Source organism: Podarcis bocagei, assembly GCF_964188305.1.
Source record: "Podarcis bocagei genome assembly, chromosome: 1".
In the NCBI taxonomy this organism is placed as follows: domain Eukaryota; kingdom Metazoa; phylum Chordata; class Lepidosauria; order Squamata; family Lacertidae; genus Podarcis; species Podarcis bocagei.
In genome coordinates, this window is record NC_138125.1 from 121,223,469 (window position 1) to 121,248,034 (window position 24,566).

The 24,566-nt window shown below is 44.5% G+C and overlaps 1 protein-coding gene across 5 annotated transcripts in view; it reads right to left on the reverse strand.

The window, feature by feature from the left end:
• Positions 1–390: 390 nt before the first annotated feature.
• The window catches only part of METAP1D (methionyl aminopeptidase type 1D, mitochondrial), a 106,115-nt gene continuing 81,939 nt past the window's right edge, over positions 391–24,566 (reverse strand). For 4 of the 5 annotated variants that reach the window (XM_081182951.1, XM_081182950.1, XM_081182953.1 and 1 more), the window contains 4 exons: positions 7,159–7,256; positions 2,779–2,826; positions 1,352–1,430; positions 391–1,149 (listed from right to left, as the gene is read on the reverse strand). In XM_081182951.1, the coding sequence (XP_081039077.1) occupies positions 1,071–1,149; positions 1,352–1,430; positions 2,779–2,826; positions 7,159–7,256 (304 nt within the window). In that variant the 3' untranslated portion in view covers positions 391–1,070. Of the gene's footprint in view, positions 1,150–1,351; positions 1,431–2,778; positions 2,827–7,158; positions 7,257–23,576; positions 23,949–24,566 lie in introns of those variants that run through there. The other variant, XM_081182952.1, reaches the window with a different exon arrangement.

A 24,566-nucleotide genomic window follows, 5' to 3' on the forward strand; every position in this document is an offset into this window, starting at 1 on the left:
ACCTACCCAATACAAATAAACAAATCTCTTCCCAGCATGTGAGGCTGCCCATCTGGGAGCAGAAGGCCGCCCTGTGCAAATACACACACAAAAAAACCGAAGGCAAAACACAATGTCTTCCTAAAAGCAGAACTGAAAAGGAGGAAGAAAGGTATGTTTACTAGACCAGCTCCCCACCTAAAAGCTAGGAAAAGGGAGGATGATTAGCCCTCACCCACCTCCCCGCAATAAGGCAAGCAGAGAGCTGCTTTCAAATATTTGGGGTAAAAAAATAATCGGTGAACGTCTTATAAATCGTTTCTAAAAAGTCACAGCAGTTTTTTGAAAGCAACGAAAGAATCCCAAAACGCGATTGTTGTACCAAGAACGCGTCTACAAGAACAAAAGCGCTTGTTTTGTTTTAAAGTTGTTGTATTTTTGTTGTTCTTATTTCCGGAAAGTGGTTTTACACCTTTTCCCCGCGGAGAGTGCCTGTGCACACCCCATACGGACGTCAAACTCTGGAAACACGCAGAAGATAACCAAAAACCTGGAAGAAACGCGATACAGATACACACACACACCCCCACACACCCGTGTTTAGATGTCACAGCTGCCAAGCGCCAAATCTAAGGGAGTGAAGGAGCGGGAGGAGACGTTACAGTGCCAAGAAGTTAAATTAATTTAAGAACGAGAAAAATATGGAGGGTGGTGGGGAAAATCTTGCTGCAGAGTTCGGCTCTTTGAGCAAACGAGAGCGATGCTCAATTGCATTTGGGAATTTGAGGCGCTGCGCTCCGCGTCTTTGTCCCGCATCTCTCTGCTGGAAGAGAAATGAGAATCATCTTCTTCCCCCGCCTCCTTTCTTGTCTTTTAGGGGACCGTTCCCCATGGCAACTTTCCCTCTGGCCTCGCCAGATTCCACCCAGCTCGTTGGGCCTGATCCAAGAAATAAATCCGATGTGTTGGAGCGTCTCCTCTTGAGGGTTCCCTGGAGTCGCCTCCAAGTTGGGGCGCTTTCCTCGCGCTCCTCCTCCTCCTCCCTGGCTCTGCCCGGCGAGTTTTCCTCGCCACGCGTGCCCAGCTGCGCCTTAGCTCTCCCCGGCTACTTGGGTCAGGATTTCTGCTCCTCTCGAAGTAATAACGACGGTGTGCTCGAACTGGGCCGATCTGAAACACACAAGCAGACGCAGTAAGTGGCCAAGGGGCCAAAGAGTAACCGAGCTTTATTTACTGGCGGAGAGATATATAATTTCGAAAGAAAATCACTCAAGGAGACAGCTTCCGCTCTTTCCCCGAGCCAGAGAGAGATAAAACCGATTTAAAACTAAACAACAAACTACAACTTTTTTTAAAAAAGAAAAGTAGGCACCTTTTATTGTCCACGGATACTGCGGTCCATTTATCCTTTAGGATTTTAAATTCGTAAGATCCTTCCATGAGGATTGGTTCTGCCATGTAGCAAAAATAAAACAGAAACGAGGTAAGTTTGTCCACTGGCCTGCAAGCCAAATCTATTCCGGACCCAGGCAAAATGCCCGATATTTTATTTTTACTGTGCGTCCCCCGTCCCCCACCTCATTGGAAACAGCCTAAAAATAAAACCAAAGAAAGCAGCCCCTGAACTAAGGAGGAGAAAGTGGCAACCTTCAGCCTTGAACTTGGGTGTCTTCTGTTTTTAAAGTGCGAAGAAGGGCATTTTAATCAAGCTTTAATTAAGATCCCCATGGATCATAACAGCCAAAGCGCCAGCCACTCTCCTCCAAACAGCAGATAGGATAGAAATATTAGTTGTTGTTTCCCCCCCCCCCTTTAAGAGCAGGCTTTAAAATGTTCATTAAATCAGCAAAACAACAATTTTCTTATTTTCCTCTAATTGCCGCGCCATTTAGGCGCGCCGTGAGCGCGGAACACATTTCCCCCCCCCCTCGCCCCCTATGATTGGTATTTAGGATGAAGCTCAGTCGCCAAGGCGAGGGCTGCTGCTTGGCTACTCAGAACTCAGCAGAGCTCAAAACGAGGGAGCAGCAGCTCCTGGGTCTACAATAAAGGGCATAATCGTTCCCAGAGAGAGAGAAAGAAGGGTGATTAACATTGCATTTTTTTGGAGGGGGGGGGGACATACGCAAGAGACTTTAGATTGTGCTATTGCGGCAAACCCAGCTCCTCAAACCGCGTGGCTTGCCAAAGCGCAGGTTACACCTGTCATTTTGATGGACTGAGGAATTTCCATCTCTTCCCCTCCTCTCTCCCCCGCTTGATTTGTTCCACGCACTTCCGTCGAAATGACCAACCCTGCAGGGCTGTTGGGAGGGTAAACAATCATCTAGGGAAGGGAGGCTCCCTCCGGAGGTGGTGGTGAACTCTCCTTCTTGGGAGGGTCTTTAAGGAGTTGAGATTCCTGAATCGCAGGGGGGTTGGGCTGGATGACCCTGTAGAACCCCTTTCTAACTCTACAGTTCTGCGGTTCTATATGGGCAGGGGAGCAACGCGCTGCGTAAACTTCATTTTACTTCCGAGGATTAATGCGCGCACATCCATAACAGTAAGAGGCTCCGAGGGTGCGACAGCAGTTGTGACTGGTTGCAACTCACTCTGGCTGGATCGGGGATAAAACTGGAGGGTGGGGAGAGGTGGAATTAAAAAACCATATACCCAGTACAAACAAGCAAGCTATGCAGACCGGGGCCAGGGGAACGCACCGAATGCCTTCAAAACCAAAACAAAAACCAGGCGATTTTGAGTCAATCCGAATAGATTAGAAGGTGGCTCCCCTTTTCGATACAAACCGCAACTAACCTATTGTGAACGCCATGCCCTCTTGCATTAACAAATCGCTTTCGTTCTCTGTGGAGTGGAGAAAAAGAAGAAGCGTTTCAATTACAAGGGGGAAATTGCGCGCGCGCGCGCCCTCAGTAGAGTATATCTGCAATCCTTTTTGGGGAGCAGAGTTTCTTTTTAGTATTTGAGGTATTGGTGGCCTGAAAACGAAGCACACCTCACCCATTGCTCAAAAAGGTCCAAATCGCTCTCCATCCTGCCCATATAGCGAATTATTCCCCCTTTGAGACATTGCAGCCCAATTTGAGCCTTCAGTTGTTGCAATCCTGGTCACCAAAGGCAGAGTTAACCCCCGTTAGCTGGTGGATATCAGTGATGCAGAAAGAGGTGGGGGGGGGGAGGAGATCAGGAAGAAAATAAATTCAGGCTGCTTTGCAACTCTGTGAGTTTTTAACTTAACCCCACCCTACCCCACCATGTTTCAGAATTATTATTTTTTTAAACTGAAGGTGGAGAAACACTTTGATTTTTCTTTCTAAAAAATCAAATCAAATCAAAAGCAATCATTGTCCAACCACTAAGTTTTGTTTCCCTTTAATCAAACGCAAACAGAAGCATTTCTGAATTATAAGGAGGCACTAACAACAGGGGTAGCCAACGTGGAGCCCTCCAGATATTGTAGCTCTCACCAGCGCAGCCCCAATGGCCATGGATTATGGGATCTGAAGTCCAGCATCCAAAATGCACCTGGAGTAGGTACTCACTGTACCAACACCTGGTTTCTCCCTCAGCACCTTCAGCTGGAAGTATGTAAAGCAATAGGACCTGCTTTGGAGCAATGTGTAAAAATGCTGGAACGTGGGATTGTCTTCTCCTCCCTTCTGTTTCTCTCTCTGTGTGTGATATCAATTTGGATTGTGAGGGTCAAATTCTGGGTTCCCCTCCTAACCCCCACCCCTGCCCACGTCTGTCCTAGTTCTTTGCTTTCCAAGTGCCTATGTAACCAAAAGGGTGAGGTTAGGGCGATTGCCAGGAGTTGACTTTTATTAACAACCCTGAGCCCTGGGCATGGTTTTGCTGTTGTACAAAGTTGATTCACAATTCTATCTGGAGGGGAGACCACAACAAAGGAAGTGAGTGTCACCCTGCATCAAAGAAAAGTTGGAGCTTCTGATCTGCTTCTTCCACTACTCCAACGTCAGTAAGAATCTCACAAGTGGTACCTTGGAAAATCTTGTGTTGTCCTTTCTCAGTTCAGCTAAAAAAGTCAAGGAGACTCTTCCAACTCTATGATTCTAAGGGCAATAGCTACAGGAACTGGAGTCTACTTGGGGGGAGGGCAGACACACCTGGACCCTAAATCCTGGCTCTTATTTGTTAAATGATACTCAATTAGTGGGCAGGGTTCAATTCAGATTATCCTCAAAGCTCCTCTCTAATTTCAGAGAGCCCAGTGTTAAGGGTGAACTTAGCCCATAGTGGGTCCAATGGCCAAGAAGGCAGTTTCTGCACGCGATGGAGAGGAAAGTAAGGGGCAGGTGGGGCTCATCCACTTGGGAAGATAGCCCACCTAGGAGAAGGAACATTCTGATCCTAACCTCTCCTGCCTTGTGAGATATCTTCCAGAGAAGAAAAGGCTAAGGAGTAAGCCTTACACAAATCGAGAGTGGAGTCCCTAAGATAGTTGGATGGTGGTTTGCATGCCTCCTTCTGGCAACTCCTGCAGCCAAGCTGGTGCGAAACCTTTTGCTCTGCTTTCCTTTGGACCACATCAGTGATGCTGAGAGGGGAGTCTTGTTCTCTGGGTAGCTCAGGACCTCTGTACACACTGCCCAGGTGTGTGCTCAGGGGAGGTCACTTTGGTGCCGCTAACACAGTGGTCTGACTTCACCCCTGGAGGCGCACTCCATTGTCTCTTGAGACAGACAGATGCCAACAATAGATTGGTTGCGGCACGAACTTTTGTAAGCAACAGCTTATTTCAGAAGATGCATCAGGGAGAGCAAAAGCACTTCAGATGGCACTCCAGGAGAGGCTCCCTGTTTGCAAGCAAAACACTCAAGTCCTATCTGCTGAAATGGAGGCTAAATACGCTGCCTTCGAAATGTCACCCTGCCACAGCTTTCAGTTAAACAATGGGCAGCCTCCAAAGGGCAACACAAAAGCTGTGTGTTTCAGCTGTGATCCCAAAGTCCTCCCTTGATGCTGTGGTCACCGGGACTTCAACATGTCTCTGCAAACTCTCCAGACCAGCCTGTTTGGCGCGATAGATGGGAATGGTAAAGCTGACTTGAGCAGTTTCAGTGCAGTCAAAGATCGTGATGACTTTATACGTAAGAAAATCCTTCAGCCCACGTTTTCCAGAAGGTAGTGAGACTTGGGATAGTCCCAATGTTATTGGACTTCAATTCCTAATCATTGGTCACGCTGGCTAGGGCTGATGAGAGTTGTAATCAATTATCTGGAAGGCATGTTGACCACGCTGCCCTATAGTCTTGCAACACGTCAAAATCTTAAAAGAACCATGCAACATCCCCCACAACCAAACTAACTCCCAACAGTAGATATCCCTTCAGTCTAAAGCACGGGTAGCTAATGGAAGGGCCTTCTTACCACGATGTCAAACATCCAGGTGGCTGTGGAAGTAAGATCCTATCCCATGCAGGGCCATCTTAAGCATATCTGGCCCCCCCTGGCAACTCCAAAACAAGGGAGGGGATGGTGAAAAATGTCCTCTGCCTCTCCCATCGCTCCGATCCCTGGCGTGGTGGCAGCGATCAAGCAGGAAAACATGCTGGCGGTCATGCTCTCCGGCGTCAGGACGCAAAGCAGGAGGAGGACAACGACAGGGAGGAGGGCCATCTTTAGCAGATGCAGAGGCTGGGGAGGGAAGCTGCCCACCCGCCAGCCATATAGTTGGCAGGGCACAGCTGGCGGGCAAAGCCGCCACAGCTCCCCCACTCGCTAGGGTGCCCCTGAGAGGCTGGCGCGCCCTGGCGCAACGAACCACTAACACCAATGAGAAAGACGGCTCTGATCCCATGACCAACCAAGTAGGGGGCATACTCAGAAATCAGATGTTATGGAGTAAAATTCCCATAATCCTTGGCTATTGATTATGTTGGCTGTGGCTGATGTGAACTGGAGTCTGTTTGGAGGTGGGGAGTGTTAGGATATAGTTCCATTCCACCTTAAAAGGGTACAGGCATGACGTTTGTGTATCACATGCACATGCTACATGCAACGGAAGTTCCCAGCGAGAGCTGGAAGTAAACAGGCATGTGATACACAAACGTCATGCCTGTACCCTTTTAAGGTGGAATGGAACTATATCCTAACAGGGAGAACATCAAACAAAATGCAACTCCGGAAACTGTTGAAATCAGTAATGCATGCGGGGTTTATGTTGTTGTTGTAATTCTAACAGTCTCGGTCAGCCAGGGGTGCTGCTAGATATTTAAAAAGATAAATATTCAGGGTACACACCCATTATGAAAATGGGCACATTTATATATATCAACGCAAGATCAGGTCTCTCTGAGCACATTCAGGTGGCTGGTGGCTGGGGTCTCACCAGCGCTGAGCTTTGCAGCAAGGCTGGGAGTCCCTTTATGCAAAATAAACATGAATACAAATAAGGGCAGGGAAGGGTAGGAGATATAAAGGTAAAGGTAAAAGGACCCCTGACCATTAGGTCCAGTCATGACCGACTCTGGGGTTGTGGCGCTCATCTCGCTTTATTGGTCAAGGGAGCCGGCGGACAACTTCCGGGTCATGTGGCCAGCATGACAAAGCCGCTTCTGGCGAACCAGAGCAGCGCACGGAAACACCGTTTACCTTACCTATTCATCTACTTGCACTTTGCCGTGCTTTCAAACTGCTAGGTTGGCAGGAGCAGGGACCGAGCAACGGGAGCTCACCCCGTCGCGGGGATTCGAACCACCGACCTTCTGATTGGCAAGTCCTAGGCTCTGTGGTTTAACCCACAGTGCCACCCGCGTCCCTCGGAGATATAGGGCCCAGCATAAAAGAGGCAGGGCTCAAGGGTCTTAGACTACTCCTCAAGAACACTCCTGCAAACAATCCCCAGTGTCTTTTGATACATGCAGGCTTGTGGCAATTGTGCCAGACGTGACGAGTGCAGACTTTAGCTTTTCCTCTTAGGTAATGTGGTTGGACTACAACATCCATCATTCCTGGCTACTGGCCATGCTAATTGGGGCTGATGGGAGTTGGAGTCCAACAACATTTGGAGGTCACCACACTGGCTGTTTTAAGACTATTTCCCACTTGCATCCCCCCCTTCTTCTTTTTTAAGCTGGAAAGGAGGAGCACATCTCCTGCATGTGAACACTCAAGTGCAAGGCTCATGAACCGATGATGGAGGGACGTTCTTACCATGATGCCAAACTTCCGGGTGACCATGGAAGTAAGATCCTATCCCATGCCCAATGAAGTAGGGGCACACTCGTAAATCATTCTGACGGGCTATACGGCTTTAAAGGAGAGCAAAAGTGAAAGCATTTAACAGAAAAAGACACTCCAGAATTCAAAGAAAAAGACACTCCAGAATTCAAAGAATGAATCAAACATTAAATCTCTTCAGATACGTATTCACGCTTGATCAATTAACCCATTAGGGACTTCCCCCGGTTCAGTAAATTTCAGTGCTGCAAGTTCAGTGCGGGTTAAACGGCGTTCTTTGAGCAATATAACCATTCTGTCACATTTCCAATGTGCTTCCCATGTGCTTCCCTACGGAATAGCAAACACTGCCTTTAGAAAGATCATGGCCTCCCATAAAAAGCTCTCTGCCCCAGGAAGACACAATAAGGTGGGTAACTTCAGCCGTGAGCTTTGGGGCTTCGGAAGACAAGTGAGGAATCTTCCTTTCACAGGGTAAGCCTGGTACTAAAAAACCAGACGACCCTTTAAAAGCAAAGTAATGTTTATCTTGGGACTGGGCATAGGGGAACTAAGCAGGCAATGCTTTTTAAAGTTCTACCAAGCATCAGATCCGTGTGAGCATTAGTGCCAAGCTGAAAGACAAACCTCAAATCATTTCTTCTACAAATCCAGGCACATATCGGGAGGGGGCACAAATGCTATTCTGATAGCCCCCCGATGTCGGCCCATTGGTTCCATCTAGCTCAGTAGCATCAGTTCCACCCAGCAGCCAGCTCTCCAGGGTCTGCTGAGATCCTTTTAATTGGAGACGTAATGTGTGCCCTTCAGCACACAAAGGAGCCTGCCTTAAAATGAAGCCGTTGCCCCTCCCCAAGCAAGCTCTTTCGACTCCCAAGAGTACATCTGATATTAATAAAAACCAAATTGTTGCTCTCCCTGAAGGCCGTCATCGCAGCAAATAGGCATGGTTGAGCACCTCTCCCCTCAGGTGCCATTTTAATGCGTTTGGACAGAACAATGCAGCCACCACAATTGCCGAGTGGACAAAACCTTTAGGTTGCATTCCCAAGCACTTTTAAACGGCCAAGTTTATGACACCGGTAAATATATATATATTTTAATAGAAAAGGTCAATATTTTCCCAGAGTAGAACACAAATTTGCACAGGCTGGCAATTTGCTAACGAGCTTCAGTTTCCACAGCATTAAGATACAAGGTAAGGTAAAGGTAAAGGGAGCCCTGACCATTAGGTCCAGTCGTGGCCGACTCTGGGGTTGCGGCGCTCATTTTACTGGCCGAGGGAGCTGGCGTACAGCTTCCGGGTCATGTGGCCAGCATGACTAAGCCGCTGCTGGCGAACCAGAGCAGCGCACGGAAACGCTGTTTACCTTCCCATCGGAGCGGTATCTATTTATCTTCTTGCACTTTGACGTGCTTTCGAACTGCTAGGTTGGCAGGAGCAGGGACCGAGCAATGGGAGCTCACCCCATCGCGGGGATTCGAACCGCCGACCTTCTGATCAGCAAGCCCTAGGCTCTGTGGTTTACAACCCGGTTCAGCGAGGGTGGTTTGAGGGATCTTTTATACAGGGTACTTGGGGTGAACTTGTATCGTCCATTATAACAGGCCGGGAGTAAAAGGAGTAACTAATGGCAAATGCCGTTAGTTCAAGAGAAGCATCTGAACTAAGCATGGCTCTTGGAAGTGAAACATACTGCGTCAAAGGGTATTTAATCTGGCTATAGAACATAGATGAAACGTTGCAGTACATTCTCACCTCCTAACAGGAGTGCTTCATTTCAGAGTTCAAGCCAAACCAATTGACTCCTTGCTCTATTATATTGTGTTTTTAAGGGAAGGGGTAGAGGACTATTTTGCTTTTTTTTTTTTAAAAAAAAAAGGATTTTTAAATAGTTCTGCAAAACTCAAGGTTCTCCACAGTTCGCTGCTGTCCTCATTTCAGTGTTTGGGCTGCAGCACTGGCGGAGGAAGAGGAGTGCGGGGGGAGCGCACCGCCCCTGGCAGCGCAATCCCAGGAGGGTGCCATCGCGGCTGCCCCCCTGCCCCCGCTGGGTGCCACGCCCCTGCAAGCGACGTGCCATGCCCCAGGACACGCCCCACCCCCAGGACGCACACCACCACCCCTGGGACGTGCGGCACCCCTGCCCCCGCCTGCTCTCTGCCCCCCAGGGCTGGAACATGAAGCTCCACCACTGGGCTGCAGTGCCTAATCAGGGTGAAATATATTTTCACATTTCCTTCTTTTTATACATGGCAGATGGCTGACATGTTTTGCAGAACAGAGACAGAGGTCTTCAGCCAGAAGACTCTTTAGGCACTCTTCCTGGAATTTAAGAACACCACCCTCACCACATAAAAGGGAATTGCATGGAATGAAAGTGGATTGGATGAAAGTCTAGGGTCCCACTTGTTCCAATTCCTGCTCCACAAAAGCCTCACTTAAGAGATGCATTGCATCACCACAGAGACAACAAATATCTGCTGTAGTTTCCTACAACACGGACGTGGGTGGTGCTGTGGTCTAAACCACTTAGCCTCTTGGGCTTGCCGAGCTGAAGGTCGGCAGTTCAGATCTGCACGATGGCGTGAACTCCCGTTGCTCTGTCCCAGCTTCTGCCAACCTAGCGGTTCGAAAACACACCAGTGCAAGTAGATAAATAGGTAGCACTGTGGCAGGAAGGTAAATGGCGTTTCCGTGCGCTCTGGTTTCTGTCACGGTGTTCCGTTGCACCAGCAGCAGTTTAGTCATGCTGGCAACATGACCTGGAAATCTGTCTGTTGGTTTCAAACACCGGCTCCCTCAGCCTGAAAGTGAGATGCGTGCCACACCCCATAGTCGCTTTTGATGGACATAACCATCCAGGGGTCCTTTATCTTTACCTTTTACTCTTGAAACGAGCACAGTAGTATGTCAGTGTGTATATGGAAGGCGTGAGAGACTGCATTCATAAACTCTGCCATGTATAAATTTTTGATGTGGAAATGTTGCAATGACCTCTCTTAACAGAGCCACCATCCTGTGTTATTTGCAGTGGGCATGTGATAACTAACACACACACACACACACACACACGGTACCTCAGTTTTCGAACATAATTCATTCTGGAAGACCGTTTGAGTTCTGAAACGTTCGAAAACCAAGGTGCAAAGGGCAGTCTACAAATTTAATTGAGAAAATTGAGAAACGCTAAGCAGAAGCCGTTCAACTTCCGAGGCATGTTCGAAAATGGAAGCACTTAGTTCTGGGTTTTCGGCGTTCGAGTTCCGAAATGTTCGCCAATGGAGACGTTCGAAAACCGAGGTAACGTTGTATATATTCATTAACACTTTTCACAGTACAGTATAAGACAAGCTAGTTACACGCACACACAAAAAGAGAATAAAAGAACAAAGAAAAGATAGAAGAGATTAAAAAATACAGGATCCTGTCTCATAAACATATCTTAACTTTTGCCCCACCCAGAAAAGGGGGTATCCTTCTTGCTCTCACCTGGGGGTGCCCCTCTCTTCTCCCAACCTCTCACCCTTTGAGATTTCCCTTCCCCTGTCTCTCACACAGGGGCTTTGATTTCCACACAGTTTATGAGCTTAGCAGAAGCCCAAGGGTCGAGGCATTTAAAGAAGCTACATTTATTTTATTTTGAAAAAAGTTGACTATACTTGCCAGTTTGATTTCAAATAAATCGCCCTATCTGCCCGTGAAGGTGAGGACTTGATTCCTTCCTCTGCGTCTATTTACATGCAGCTTTTGTTGCATCTGCCCACACATCTGCCCCATTGCTCAAGAATGTGCTGCCACTACAATAGCGCTGCCATTACAGTGAATGGCACCCCAGAGCTGGAAAGTGGGAGAGTGAAGAACTAGGTCAATAACTTTTAATGTTGCTCACAGATAACACCTTGAATGGATTTTTTTTTTGAACAGGCCCTATAGATTAGCTACTGCTTGTCTACCACACCAACAAAAAAAATCTTTAGCTATTACAGTATTTTGTTTGATTCTGGAGCACAGCAGAGTATAGATCTCAAATGTATGATAGCTCAAATGTCTTTATGGATCTCCTAAATACTCACAGGGAGTTAAGTAATGACACAAAGAAGCAGGAACATGGAAGTTAAAAGATTTTTCTATTCTCCCCCCCAAAAAAAAATCTCACTAGGATTTGAGAGGTGTTTTTTTAAAAACCGCAATTGTTTCACTAGAGTCACCGAAAAGAGCAGTAGAAATGAGAAGCTAGGAAGTTAACAGTTTTCTCACTTAACACATAAAAATGAACAGAAAAAAGAGATAAGAACAAGCGATTCATTATTCCCCCCCCTCCATGAAGCACTAAGCCTTTGTATATCTCTCTGCTTTTCTCCAAGTGTGTGCTTGCTGGTGCCAAAATAATTTAATCAATTTTCTATTTGGGTTTGCCTGACTTTTTCTTCCTGCTTATCTTGAGACACTAATGGAGACTGTCTTTTTCATGCTTTACTCTAAAGCAGCAACAGAAGTTTCCCCCCACCCCACCCCTTCCCAGTAAATTTTAAAAAGGAAATTGAAAAAGAAGCAAAAGAGAAGAAAATACTTAAAATAAAGGAATGGGTGGAGAAAATGAGAAGCAAAGAACAAATAAGAGGAACTCTATCAGGAAGTAAAATAACTTTGTTTAACTGTATACAACTGGAGCAATGAACAAAGAAATGGCGAAGGGAAAACAAGAAATGCAAAGAATATACAAAAAAATTTTGGGGGGGAGATTATTAAAAAAGGGAGCTAAAGAAGAAAATATTGTTAAAAAAGGGAAAACCAGCGAAATTGATAAAATATTAGTAGAAATGGATCAATTAAAAGAGGTGTGGGGAAAAGACAACAGGGCAGGTAAATAGTCAAAGCTGGGGGGAAATGTAAGAGAAATGAACGTAGAAAATGTTGTCTATAAGGATAAAAGAAAATTACTGTAAGTTAGTATGGAGATGGTATTTAACACCAGTAAGATTAAATCAAATAAACAAGGAATATTCGGTGCTATGTCGGAGGGGACTTATGTTCACATGTGGTGGGGGTGTAAATATGTACAATTTTTTTGGCAAAGGGTGTTTAAGGAGATAACAGAAATCACTGGGTTAAAGCTGACCAAAAGTACAGAGGTAGAATTGTTATCGATTTACAACGGGGGTGGAAGGTTCGCAGGCTATGGAGGACTGCTCACAAATTTATTGACAAGCTGCACGAGTTATGATAGCTAGGAAGTGGAAGGGGCAAGATGAATATAAAATGGAAGAATTGTATAAAAGATGTGTGGGATATAGCTATTAATGATAAATTGACATGTGCTATTAAGGCAAGACGGGGAATATGCAGGAGAAATTATTTTGAGGAGATATGGAAGGTATTTGTAGAATTTGTACCGTTAAAACGGAAAGGGGTCAAACCATCACTAGAGGGGTTGAAATTTTGGGAGGTTGGATAGTTATAATGGAATGGTCTCAGGGGTAGGGTGCACATTTTTAGTACTTTGTTAAAATAAAAATTTTAACGCAATTTTAAAAAAAATCCCCAACATTGTATTTTCATTCAAAATATAGTCTGTTGTCTGAAATATACATTATTTAAATCAACCAAAGCAAAACAGCTGGCTAAAGCATGGGCTTCTAATCATCATCACTAGTCAGTAGATGATCATCAAAGGATGTAAATGTGTAATCCATTCATTTGGGCAGAGTTTCTAATGCATGTCTGAAATGCCCATTCAGAACAGTAGAAATTTGATACTATTGGATGTAATATTGTGAAAGGTGACAGTATATTGCACATCCATTGTGCTGCATTGTGTTTCTGCCAGTGAAGCCTCTGATACCGATTGGCTGAGCCAGTGTGATAGCATGGAATATTGTTTACAAACCTTCTAGATGCTGGGAGAGCAAAGCTGTCCATGTTTGCTGTTCTGCTTCTATGAGGGAAGGGACGGTTGTTAGTTTGGCTGGGATTAAACTGCGCACTGGCCCCAGGGATAGGAGAAGTTTTGTGTGCCAGGGTGAGAAGCGGGAAGAAATCTCAGGAAGTAGGGAAGCTGGGAGCTTGGAGACAAGCTGGCTGAGTAGGCATGTGCAAAGCAGGCAATGAACAAGAAGCTGAGGAAAGAGACAGAGACAACAGCATGAAAGGCAGAGGGGAAAGGATACTGTGAGGTGGAGATCTGAAAAAGTCTCACAACATTTTAAGATCAGAGCAGGCTTCCAATGGGAGACGAGGGGAGGGGGGACAGAAATGTTAGAGGGGCACTGGAGAAAGAGACACAAAATACAGTGGTACCTTGGGTTACAGAAGCTTCAGGTTATAGACTCCGCTAACCCAGAAATAGTACCTCGGGGTAAGAACAGGATGAGAACAGAAATTGCACGGCAGGGGTGTGGCAGCAGCGGGAGGCCCCATTAGCTAAAGTGATACCTCAGGTTAAGAACCGTTTCAGGTTAAGAACGGACCTCCAGAACGAATTCAGTTCTTAACCCGAGGTACCACTGTAGTCAGGTAAGCGTGGAGTGAAAGAAACAGTGGGAAATGGAGATATGAAGATATGAAGAAAGGAAAGTCAAAGAGAAAGCAAAATCAGCCACACCCTCATACTGAGTGCAAGGGAGCTGTGGAAAGCAGATGTCTGGGAGCAAATGAAGCATGGGGTTTCTAGATCAAAAATGTAGACTAAGGCAGCACTAATTCTGGGGGGGGGGGTTGTTGGATTTTCGGAGCAGAAAAGCAGCTCTTCAAACATTGGACCTTTTTGTTGCTGCTGCTCGGGTTTACTTTTCTTCACTGCCCCTCTCAACAATTGTTTCAGCATCTTTAATAAATAAAATCAATTTGTCTCGACAGGAAGCATTACTCTCACTCTGTTCAGACAAGTATGTCACAAATATGCAAACGCCTCTGCCTCTTCGCAGATTCCCTTACAGCTACCAAATACAGAGGAGTTTTCATGGGGGATGGAAGGCTGCAAATGCTTCAGACATCCTCCTTTATCCTGTATCCTTTAAGAGTTAGGTAGAAGCCAGATTTCTGCAAGTGGTGGTTTTCCAATCACTACATATTATAACCTAACAAATCTGCCCCCCCCCAAAAAAACCCCAGAGTCAACATACACTGGAGGTAAAACCACACAAGACAGAAGTCTGCAAGACAGAAGTCTGGTTTTATTTCATTGTAAAGATGCCCTATGCCTTGTTACTGCCTGAAGGTCTGTGATGTAACAGAATGCTTATATGTTTTTGTATTCTGCCTTTCTGAGCAACACTGAGCTCAAAGTGGCTCACAATAACACAAAACAATGAGCAGACATAATTGTACCGCATGCCAATAATGCTTCTTACTGACTGCTAACAAGCTAAGCTGCTAGCATGAAGAACTTACAGGTGGGGCTGTATTCTGTGGCTGGAAACAGATATAGGCTGGATCTACACAGATTTTTAAAAACGCTATGAAAATGCTTTTTTAAAAAACGCTGTAAAATTTATATGGAATTTGCCGTTAGCTCATCAGCGCCTGTGTGTCCTGTACACAAGGAGCCTCAACTATTGTATTGGTGAGAAGCTATTAGACATAAGAGTATGAGAATAATGTGGGGTGTCTGTGTACAAATGGCAGAATGGGGGGTGTGTGTGATTAGGGCAGGTGAATAGGCAATGGGGGAAGAGTAGGTACAAGAAACATACACCCACCACATTTTTTATTTCCTGCTGCGATTTCACGGATGTTTGGCGAATATTCTAGTAGCTTTCAGTGTTGGTTTCTGCAGGAAGATTTCTTTGACGTGTCTTTCGCCACGGGGCACACAGGATGTGAGCCACAAAACAGCTGGGAAATCAGCATTCCTGAGCTCAGTGCCAAGTGGCTCTAAGCCAGGGTTGGCCAAAGTGGTGCCCATGGGTGCATATGCCCCCAAAGAAGCCTTCCCCCAGTGTGGTGAGAGCCAGTGTGGTGTAGTGGTTAAGAGCGGTAGTCTCGTAATCTGGGGAACCGGGTTCGTGTCTCCGCTCCTCCACATGCATCTGCTGGGTGACCTTGGGCCAGTCACACTTCTTTGAAGTCTCTCAGCCCCACTCACCTCACAGAGTGTTTGTTGTGGGGGAGGAAGGGAAAGGAGATTGTTAGCCGCTTTGAGACTCCTTAAAGGGAGTAAAAGGCGGGATATCAAATCCAAACTCTTCTTCTTCTTCTTCTTCTTCTTCTTCTTCTTCTTCTTCTTCTTCTTCTTCTTCTTCTTCTTCTTCCCTGGTGCCCAGTGTTCCCTCCCATCCTTTGATGAGATTAGACTTGAAATGAAGTATTCAAGGGCCATTTAGATTTGTCTCTTTAACCAGGCCTTGGGCTGATTGACATCCGACGCCCTTTTAAAGGGGGGGGGATTACTGGTTTGTTTCTGTTCTTATTTTTATTATGTATTTTGTGTTTTTCTTATTGGAATTTTATCTTGTGAAGCGCCCTTAGATCTACAGGTATAGGGCGGTATACTACTACTAGTAATAATAATAATTTTGCAACCAACAAAATAAGTTGCAGTGTGTGCATGGTTGTGGGCTATGTAGGATATCCATGGCAGTTTAAGGGGAGCGGGTGGCGCTGTGGTCTAAACCCCTGAGCCTCTTGGGCTTGCCGATCAGGTCGGCGGTTCGAATCCCCGCAACAGAGTGAGCTCCTGTTGCTCTGTGCCAATTCCTGCCAACCTAGCAGTTCGAAAGCATGCCAGTGCAAGTAGATAAATAGGTAGTGCTGCAGCGGGAAGATAAACGGCGTTTCCATGTGCGCTGGCACATCTCACAGTCCTCTGTGCACTAGTAGCGGTTTAGTCATGCTAGCCACATGACTCAGAAAGCTGTCTGTAGACAAACACGGGCTCCCTCAGCCTGAATCGAGATGAAAGCCGCATCCCATAGTTGCCTTTGACTCGACCTAGCTGTCCAGGGGTCATTTACCCTTACCATGGCAGTTTCTCTGATTTTCAAATATGCCATGGGCCGAAAAGGGATGATGACCCCTCCATTAACCCATCTTAAAGGGGTCGTGGAATGCATTAAAACCAATAGTTTCTTTTTTCATTTTGAGACCTACCAACTGAAACTTTTGGGTGCTTTACGGTTCTAAAAATCATCCTCTCAACGCGTGGGTTGTTCATATTCCTATTCACAGCTCCCCAGAGAGATGAATTCAGGTTCTCTAAAGCCCAAGAGTAACAACACACAGTTCTGACGGACCACAGAACCACCACTAAGAGCTTGCCTACTTTACAAGCCGGTTGTGAGTCAGCAGTGAGCAGAAGTTAATGTATAAATAGTCAAACCACCAGTGTAGTACACTTCTGAGGTGCGGATCCCATGCAGCATCTATGCTGACAATAGAGAGATGGGCATCTGCCTAAGTGAGGTCTCATGCTGTGCAACTGTGCTGCAAATTACACCTGACTGAAGAGGGACACATTTTCCCTCCTTGGCTTACCTTAGAAAACAATCCTTGTCTGCTCTCCCCTGTTGCAAAGATGAGATCTGACTCATCTTTTTCTTCTATTGTAGTTTGCAGTTGGGTTCCAAATGTTTGTACATGCTTATCCCAGACCAATTCTTTGGGTGTTACTTGCATTCACACAAAACCTCCCCATCTTTTTTATTTTATTTTGGGACAAGAGTGAGTTCATCTGAAGAACTTAAACTGCACTGGGCTCGGGCAGACCAAGACACATAGGTCATTGCTAGTCTGTCATTTAACGGACGGAACAGCAGTAATGAAATCTTAAGGGAAATGTAATCCGAATAGAGAAATCTGGTGTGTGTACAACCTTTGCACAGAAAGTGTGATGTTAAACCATCCCCATACTCTGTATGCCCAAAGATTCTGGGTTTATGTTAGCTTATTTTTAATGTGCAATTAAGACAGCACCCCTGCTGCCTTAAAAGGGGGAGCATGCCACCAAAACCAAAGGGTGAGGTGGGAGAAAGGTCTGTAGAAAAAACTGTCACACACTGATCTTACCTTATATATATTAAAGGCTGTTAGTTACCCTGGACCTTGAGCATATTACAGACATAGTCTAATCCTATTGTGCCTGTACTAAAGACAGAAAATTCCCATCAGCCTCTATAGAGCCACGGTCCTTCTTTATTCTCTGACATGGAGTCTGAATGAATTTCATCCTGCAGACTGGAAAGATGCCCAAGGACCTGGGTGGCATAATAATAATAATAATAATAATAATAATAATAATAATAATAATAATAATTTATTATTTATACCCTGCCCTTCTGGCTGGGCTTCCCCAGCCACTCTGGGCAGCTTCCAACCAACTATTAAAATACAGTGATACATCAAACATTAAAAGCTTCCCTAAACAGGGCTGCCTTCAGATGTCTTCTAAAAGTTTGGTAGTTGTTGTTCTCTTTGACATCTGGTGGGAGGGCGTTCCACAGGGCGGGCGCCACTACTGAGAAGGCCTTCTGCCTGGTTCCCTGTTATTTGGCTTCTCACAATGAGGGAACTGCCAGAAGGCCCTTGGTGCTGGACCTCAGTGTCCGGGTAGAACGATGGGGGTGGAAATGCTCCTTCAGATATACTGGACCGAGGCATGGGCAGGCCCCTCTCATTTACTGTAATGCCCCGGTGTGTTGCCTGTGTGCAAGTGTATGTGTGGTGTGGGGAGAAAACAAGGCCTATTGAGCCTATGGGAGTCCACTTGCAGGCATCGTGTCCATGTTGGCATTGGACCCTTCCCCATCTATGGTATCCAACCAAGTTGTCCTATTAGTGTGAAGTCAGGACTTCCTCTTCTTTCTGCCCTTGTGGTGTGTGGCCCAAATCTGCTCTGGAGTATTGGGTGGTGGTGGTGGTAACACAGAACAGATGTGTGCAGGTGGGTGAATATGGGAAGAGAGGAGAAGAGAGATCCCGGCCATAGGCAGATGTTATTGTACTAAGGAGACAACTTAGTACAATTCCATGGGTGGAATTCACCATAGTGCTAAGTGGGGTATAAGTATAGGGAACAAGGTCTGGTCATGCAATAAGACTCCCCACCCACCCACTATGCTTGTTCCCCTCCTCAAACTCCCAGAATATATTTAGGGGTTTTGGGGGCTTGGGGGCGAAGAGAAGGGACAAGCTCCTTTGCACAAGTGGACCTCGTTCCACACACACAGCAACGTAGCTGAATCCCAACCTTTATAAACACACCATAATCAATCTTCAAACCACTCCTGGCTACTGTGTTAATAAATTGCCTACTATCAATTCCATGGCAGAAAATTCATTATTGTGACTCTTTTGATAACTACGGTCAGATAGAAAAGTTGCCTTAATTAAGCAGAATCAGGGTCAGCAGCTCTTTGTCTACTGTAACCACACAAGACACATAATGATGAGCCCAAATTGAAGGTAAAAAGATTTAAACCGGACAATTAATAAACAACCTTATGTCCAGAAGAGTAGTGGTTGCAGCAGCAGAGGTTGGCTTAAAGATGTGGGGGTATCTCCATCCACAGATATCTTAAAGCCAAGGCTGAACAGTTGTCCCAGGAAAGCTGTGTGAGCAAAGTCCTTGAGTTTTTTCCTGCTTCATATCATACTGGAGTTCTGGGCACGATGCTATTTGAGCTAAGATGCTTTGATATGAGATTGTAACTTCTGATAAGGAGTTGTACTTGGTGAACTCGGCGGGATGTAGACCTGCTGATGGACCAGTCTGTGAGAGCACTTTCTTGCCTAAGGACTTCTTTGGACTCTTTGGTCTTTTTAGGAAAGACCACATTCCATGTTCCATACCTTATAAAGAAATTAGACCTTGCAGTGTGCCCAATGCACACCATGTCATAGAGCATCTTCCTTATAGAGGTGCCTGCCAATCCACTTTACCACCCAATTTAAAAAATGATGGTGCAATAAATTTCTAGATAGCTTTCTCTTCCCATTTCTTTAAACCTCCTTTCACTTTTATTTTGTGTTGTGTTTGCATACTTCTATATCAGGGCAACCAATCATTTTTTAAACACAAATAAATTTAGGTGGTAGGCAGAGATGACTACACAAATCATCCAGCACCTCTCCTTTTAGAAAGTAGGCAAATCAGCACAGCGGAATTCAACTGAACTTAACATTTATTTCAAAGGCCAGTGTCTGTCTAAGCTAATCAACAGCACAAACTAGGTTTCTTCTGCATTTTCCTCCATTCATGACTTTGCACTTCAATAATTTTTTTGCACACAGTTCTGCCGATGGCTCTGGCATTACGGTGCTTCGTAAAGGTACAATGGCACTTGGCAAGCCTAGTTGTGCAAGATGCTTAGCTTCTTCCGATTTTGCAGATGTTGGAATAGATGCTAAAAGCCATTTCTTTACCCAAAGCCAACCAGTAAAACCATGGATGATCTGGAAACCTGAACCCAAATTTCCTAGGACCAGACCCAACTATTTTTAATGTACATTAGGCCCCAAGGCCCATTTGTCAGTTAGTGGACACGCAAAAGCCAGCATTTAAAGATAATAATAATAATAATAATAATAATAATAATAATAATAATAATAATAATAATAAGGCATCGGGGAGAGGCAGAGCTGTAGAGCTACAAGGGTGGGAAAAAGGCCTCTCACAGCACACTTTGAAATCACACACTGCTCTGTGTTCTAGGGGCATAAGTGACAACTAGGGATGGGAGACAGTTTGCTTCTGTTCGCCTTTTAGTGCAATCCTGTTTAATTTACGCTTCCTGAAAAAATATACGAACAATACATGAATTTTAGGATGTGGTTCTCCAAACAAAGAAAAATGTGTGTATTAGGAAGAATATGGATTGAAATGCTGACATGTTTGTGTGAGGACTTTCTTTCTTTCTTTCTGAATTCACAATTTTGCAAAAATTGTACCAAATCCATACCAAAAGATGGGGGAAATGAGAAACAGAGAGAAAACAAAACTAGCAGATTCACCTATCCGCAGTGACGACTAGAGATGAGATGTTGAAAGATCAAAGGCCAAGCATCTCCCCTTTCTCCACTTGGGATCCAGTAAAAAGAAAGTAACAGCAAGTGTCATTGACGTGCCCCAGAAAGAGGAAGGACGAGAGCTTTCTCCAAAATGTTTCTCCTGGGATGGCATCAGGAAAATTGGTTTGGGGCTTGAAAGTCAAATGACAAAAAGCTATGCCCCAGAAAGCTTTTTCTTCCTGCAAAATTTTGTGTGACCCCAGCGAGCCACCGGAGTCTAGATGTTCAAGGTGCGAAGTGACAAAAGTGTTTTGAAGGAAAACTTTGGGAAGAGATGCTGAACTTGTAACCCCTCAACAATGAACCGGGTGAAAGAAATCTCGACTGAAGTAGGTAGCGACAAAGATTCACAATTACCTCCTTGCCTTCTTTTCTCAGCTGAAATAAAAAGTAGCCGCTAGGAGAAGATTAGTCAATAAAGCTGGGAGAGAAGGTGTTTATAGCCTGGAAGAACACAGAAAGATCTGGTGCTCTGATTCTGTTATGGACTCAGTGTCTTTCCAACTGAGAAAGCCTGAATATTGTGGGGCAGACTTGGGAGAATGGAAGAGGACAACAGTTAGGAAATGGATTTGAACCACTTGGATACACAAGACCTTTCCTATGAAGCAAGGAGTGCAAAAGGGCAATTCAAGTGTGCAAACGTGGACAACTGTTTCCTTCAACCACACCACCTCAAGATTTTCAGCACACTGTTTCTATACAAGCACCCCTTTAGCAAGATTGAACTGAACGTTACACTTGTAGGAGGAAACCTTCACCTAGAAGACTTCTTCCTAGAATAGGGTTGCCATATTTCAGAAAGTAAAAACCAGGACACCTGGAAAGTTGTTTTTTACGAAAAATCAGAAAGTAGTTGAGTTTTTTTTACAAAAATGCCAAAAAACCTGCGCTTTTTCAATTAACTTGCCTAAGATCCAGGACAAAGCGTCACATTTCAGAAACACCTCCCAGACGTTATTTCTGCCTTTGAAATCCTGGTAATGTCCAAGAAATTCTGGATGTATGGCAAAATCTATCCTAGAACATCAGCTTTACACATAGGAGAAGCTGTCATATATGTGACAGCCCCTGCCCCCGACACTTGATTCGGAAATGGTATATTATGATGTCACTCTTTGCAGATTTTAAATACCCTCCCGCCTACGAAAATAATAGCTCTTACAGAGCACTACAGCAGAATGCATGTTACCTTTAAATCTATTTTCACTTAGTCTCGACCTAAAGCCTAGCCTAGCCTACGGAGATGGCTGCAATGTGAGCCAAGGCATTGCTGGCGCAAGGTTTTCCTTGCAAGTGAGAAACAAACTGAAGCACACCTGAAGCACATGGAACTTGTATACTCTGCGCAGCAAGCAGCTTATGAAGTTTATGCCAGCCCACGCAGTACGTTTTCTGCCCACGTGAAGAGTCTCAAGGTTGCTTGGGTACATGCTCAAACAGCACATGTTAACCATATCTATGACAGTGGAGTTAGCAAAAGTTCCTATATTTGCAGCTAATTTTTTTTTTTTTTTGCCGGGGGGTGGGGTGGATTGCTGCTACGGTAACAAAGCTGACGACAGCCATGAACCACCAGTTCACATGGCATGTTTCTCCACGAAAGAACAGAAGAGCCTCCCTTCGCACCCAAGTGAAAGGACTGCGCAAACTAGCTTTATGATGAAAAAGCAGAACAAATGTTCTGACTACAGTTTACACGGCTGTACTAGGAGTTCTGCACAGAAACCTGTCTCTCCTGGACGGAAGTCTATAGTCCCTTGTTAAGCTCTGATGAGCCCTATCCTTTCGCCCTCCGACCTCGCCCAAGTTTGCAAAATTCCACCTTCTTTTACGTTTTGCGTAATTGCGCATCTCTGCAGGTTTGCTAGATGTGTGTTACTAATCTCGTGTTGAGGGAATAACAGAGGCAAAAAAGACATGTTTTTGTTTTTTTTAAGGGAACAGGGAGGAAAGGTGCTTTTTAAGAAACGGCCAGGCTTACAACTGTCAAATGCAAAATTGCGTAATTCTCAGAAGAGACGTATCACAAGGTGAGGGTGTGTGTAGTGGTGGGAATCAAGTGTGTGGCAGGGAACCAAACCTTGGCTACAGAACCTGAGAGACAGGAAGCAACTGCTCACAAACAAATGCACAAAGACGTCAGTTTTATTTCTGATTCAGAAGCACTGAAAGGGGCCGCCTCGCCAAATGCAACCCGTTTGCCCTGTTAATCAGCACTGATCGAGGTGGAAAGGGCATAATTTTGCCAACATAGATGCAACCCGACTTTGGAACCTATATGTTGGATTATGGATTTTTTCCAGCAGTATCACAATGGTTTACCCGGTTGATTACATAATGCTCCCGGGAGAATTTAAACTATTTTCCTTAAGCAGCAGTTCTAGACTTAAGAGAATACACACGTTCAGGGATTCCCGCTAATGACAACGAACGATGAAGTATAATTAGTAATATTTTTTGAAAGCCCACAATTTAGGGCTTTCTCCTTAAAGAAAGGTACATTTTTAGTTTCAAACTATCACAAATTACTATATTTTTCTTACAATAGAGCTGAACTTTTATTTAAGGTGCTCTGTTTCTGAAAGGCAGACATGATGGATTGAAATAAAAGATAATTTATTGCAATGCTTACTTTCAAATGCAGGGAGAAGCAGTGTAATTGTAATTTACAGTAGCTGTCAAAGAAAATCTATCACAGATGACATTAAAATGACTTATTTTGCCTGAGCCACTTATTGTTTAAATGTGCATAATCTGATAGAAACAGATTTCTTTTTTTAAAGTCTGCCTTTGTATTGTTCTAAGTTAATATCAAAACATATATTTATAAGTTAAAACATTTTAAAACCATTTATTGATACTCTTATCTCGGTAATTTTAACTACAAGTTTGAAATTGGCTTGATTTAACTGCAACTATGTTTGCATTCATTTGTTTAGATCTAAGTAACGACTTCCAGGGAACATGCCTCGCTGCTTTAGAAACTAACTTACAGAGGTTTTTTAACAGAAAACTCGCAGAAGGTGTACATAAAGATCATTCAAATCCAGTCATTACACTTCATCTGAATTCTGGCGGTCAACTTAAATGGACGGAATAAAAGTAGGTTAGTAATTGCCTAGTCAAAGGAAACCAATCTGCTAAATAATTCTTGTAAATATATCCATTTCTCGGAATAGACTTCCTATAAGATACGCTACAGTTCTTTGCGTTCTGGTCCCAGAATCGAAGAACATTCTGGATTACAGAATCCATTCAAATGCATCCAATGTATTAACATAATGTGTTTTCTATGGAATCTCAAAATACACGCTGCAAACTTACTAAGCACATTTGTGGAAAGAAGGACACATATTCAAATCTTGATAGGTCTCTCCTATAATGCCAGCAAGGAAGAAATCAATATATTTTCCCCACCAAACTCTCATCTTGTTTACATGAATATACAGTGACAAAGCCTACATATGCAACATTGCAATAGGCTGGGAAAAGCCTTGGTTCAGCAAAACCAGCATATTTAAAACAGACAATAGGTAGGAGCACTGATGATCGGGGGTCTGTTATTCTGGATGTGATTGTGACTGCGACCAATCCAAATTAATTTGCTTTTCAACTGAGCTTTGCATACGCATTTACATGCGGTGAAATACTGACCTCTGCATCAACATTGAGAGGAGGGGAAAGGCAAAAAAGAGGGGGGGAGGAGAGAGAGAGAGAGGCCAATGTCACTTTCAATTCTGCTCTTCTCTTTATCCTTTAAAAAAAAATATACAGCTAGACTTAATGCGGTGAATCTAATGAAATGCATTACCCTGCGCGGAGATTTATCAGATTTTTCCAAGCGAATGCTGCTACTTTTGCTAGCACTGGATGGAGTTCACCTGCGTGTTGGTGTGGCGTGTGGCTCTCTTTTTGTAAAGAGTTAAGTCGTACACAAAAAAAAACGGGGAACAAAGGTCAGCACCCAGTTGCCACTTGAATGTGAGATTTTTCTTTTTATTCCCCTTGATGTATACTAGGCTCTGTGTTATTAGTCTTAATGATGGAAAATTGTAGTGTTGATACAAATCTTTTTTTCAAAGTAGTAGGCGGGAGCTCCATTTGTTAGTAAGTTTTTTTGTGACTAAAAGCCACGGACAGTACATTTATGTAGCGGTAAAAGGCCTAGATGCTCTTTCCATAGCAGAGCTAATTATTCCCACTGTGACCTTCCTGATCTACCCTATTCCTAGTACATCTCATCTGCACGCCTTTTCCTCTGTGTAGATGGTGTCAGAGAATATGAAAAACCCTATAATGAAACCATTTTCATGATGGAGAAAGGGTACTGGAGTTGCACTTGCTACAAAGAGGCTCAATTATATGAGTAATT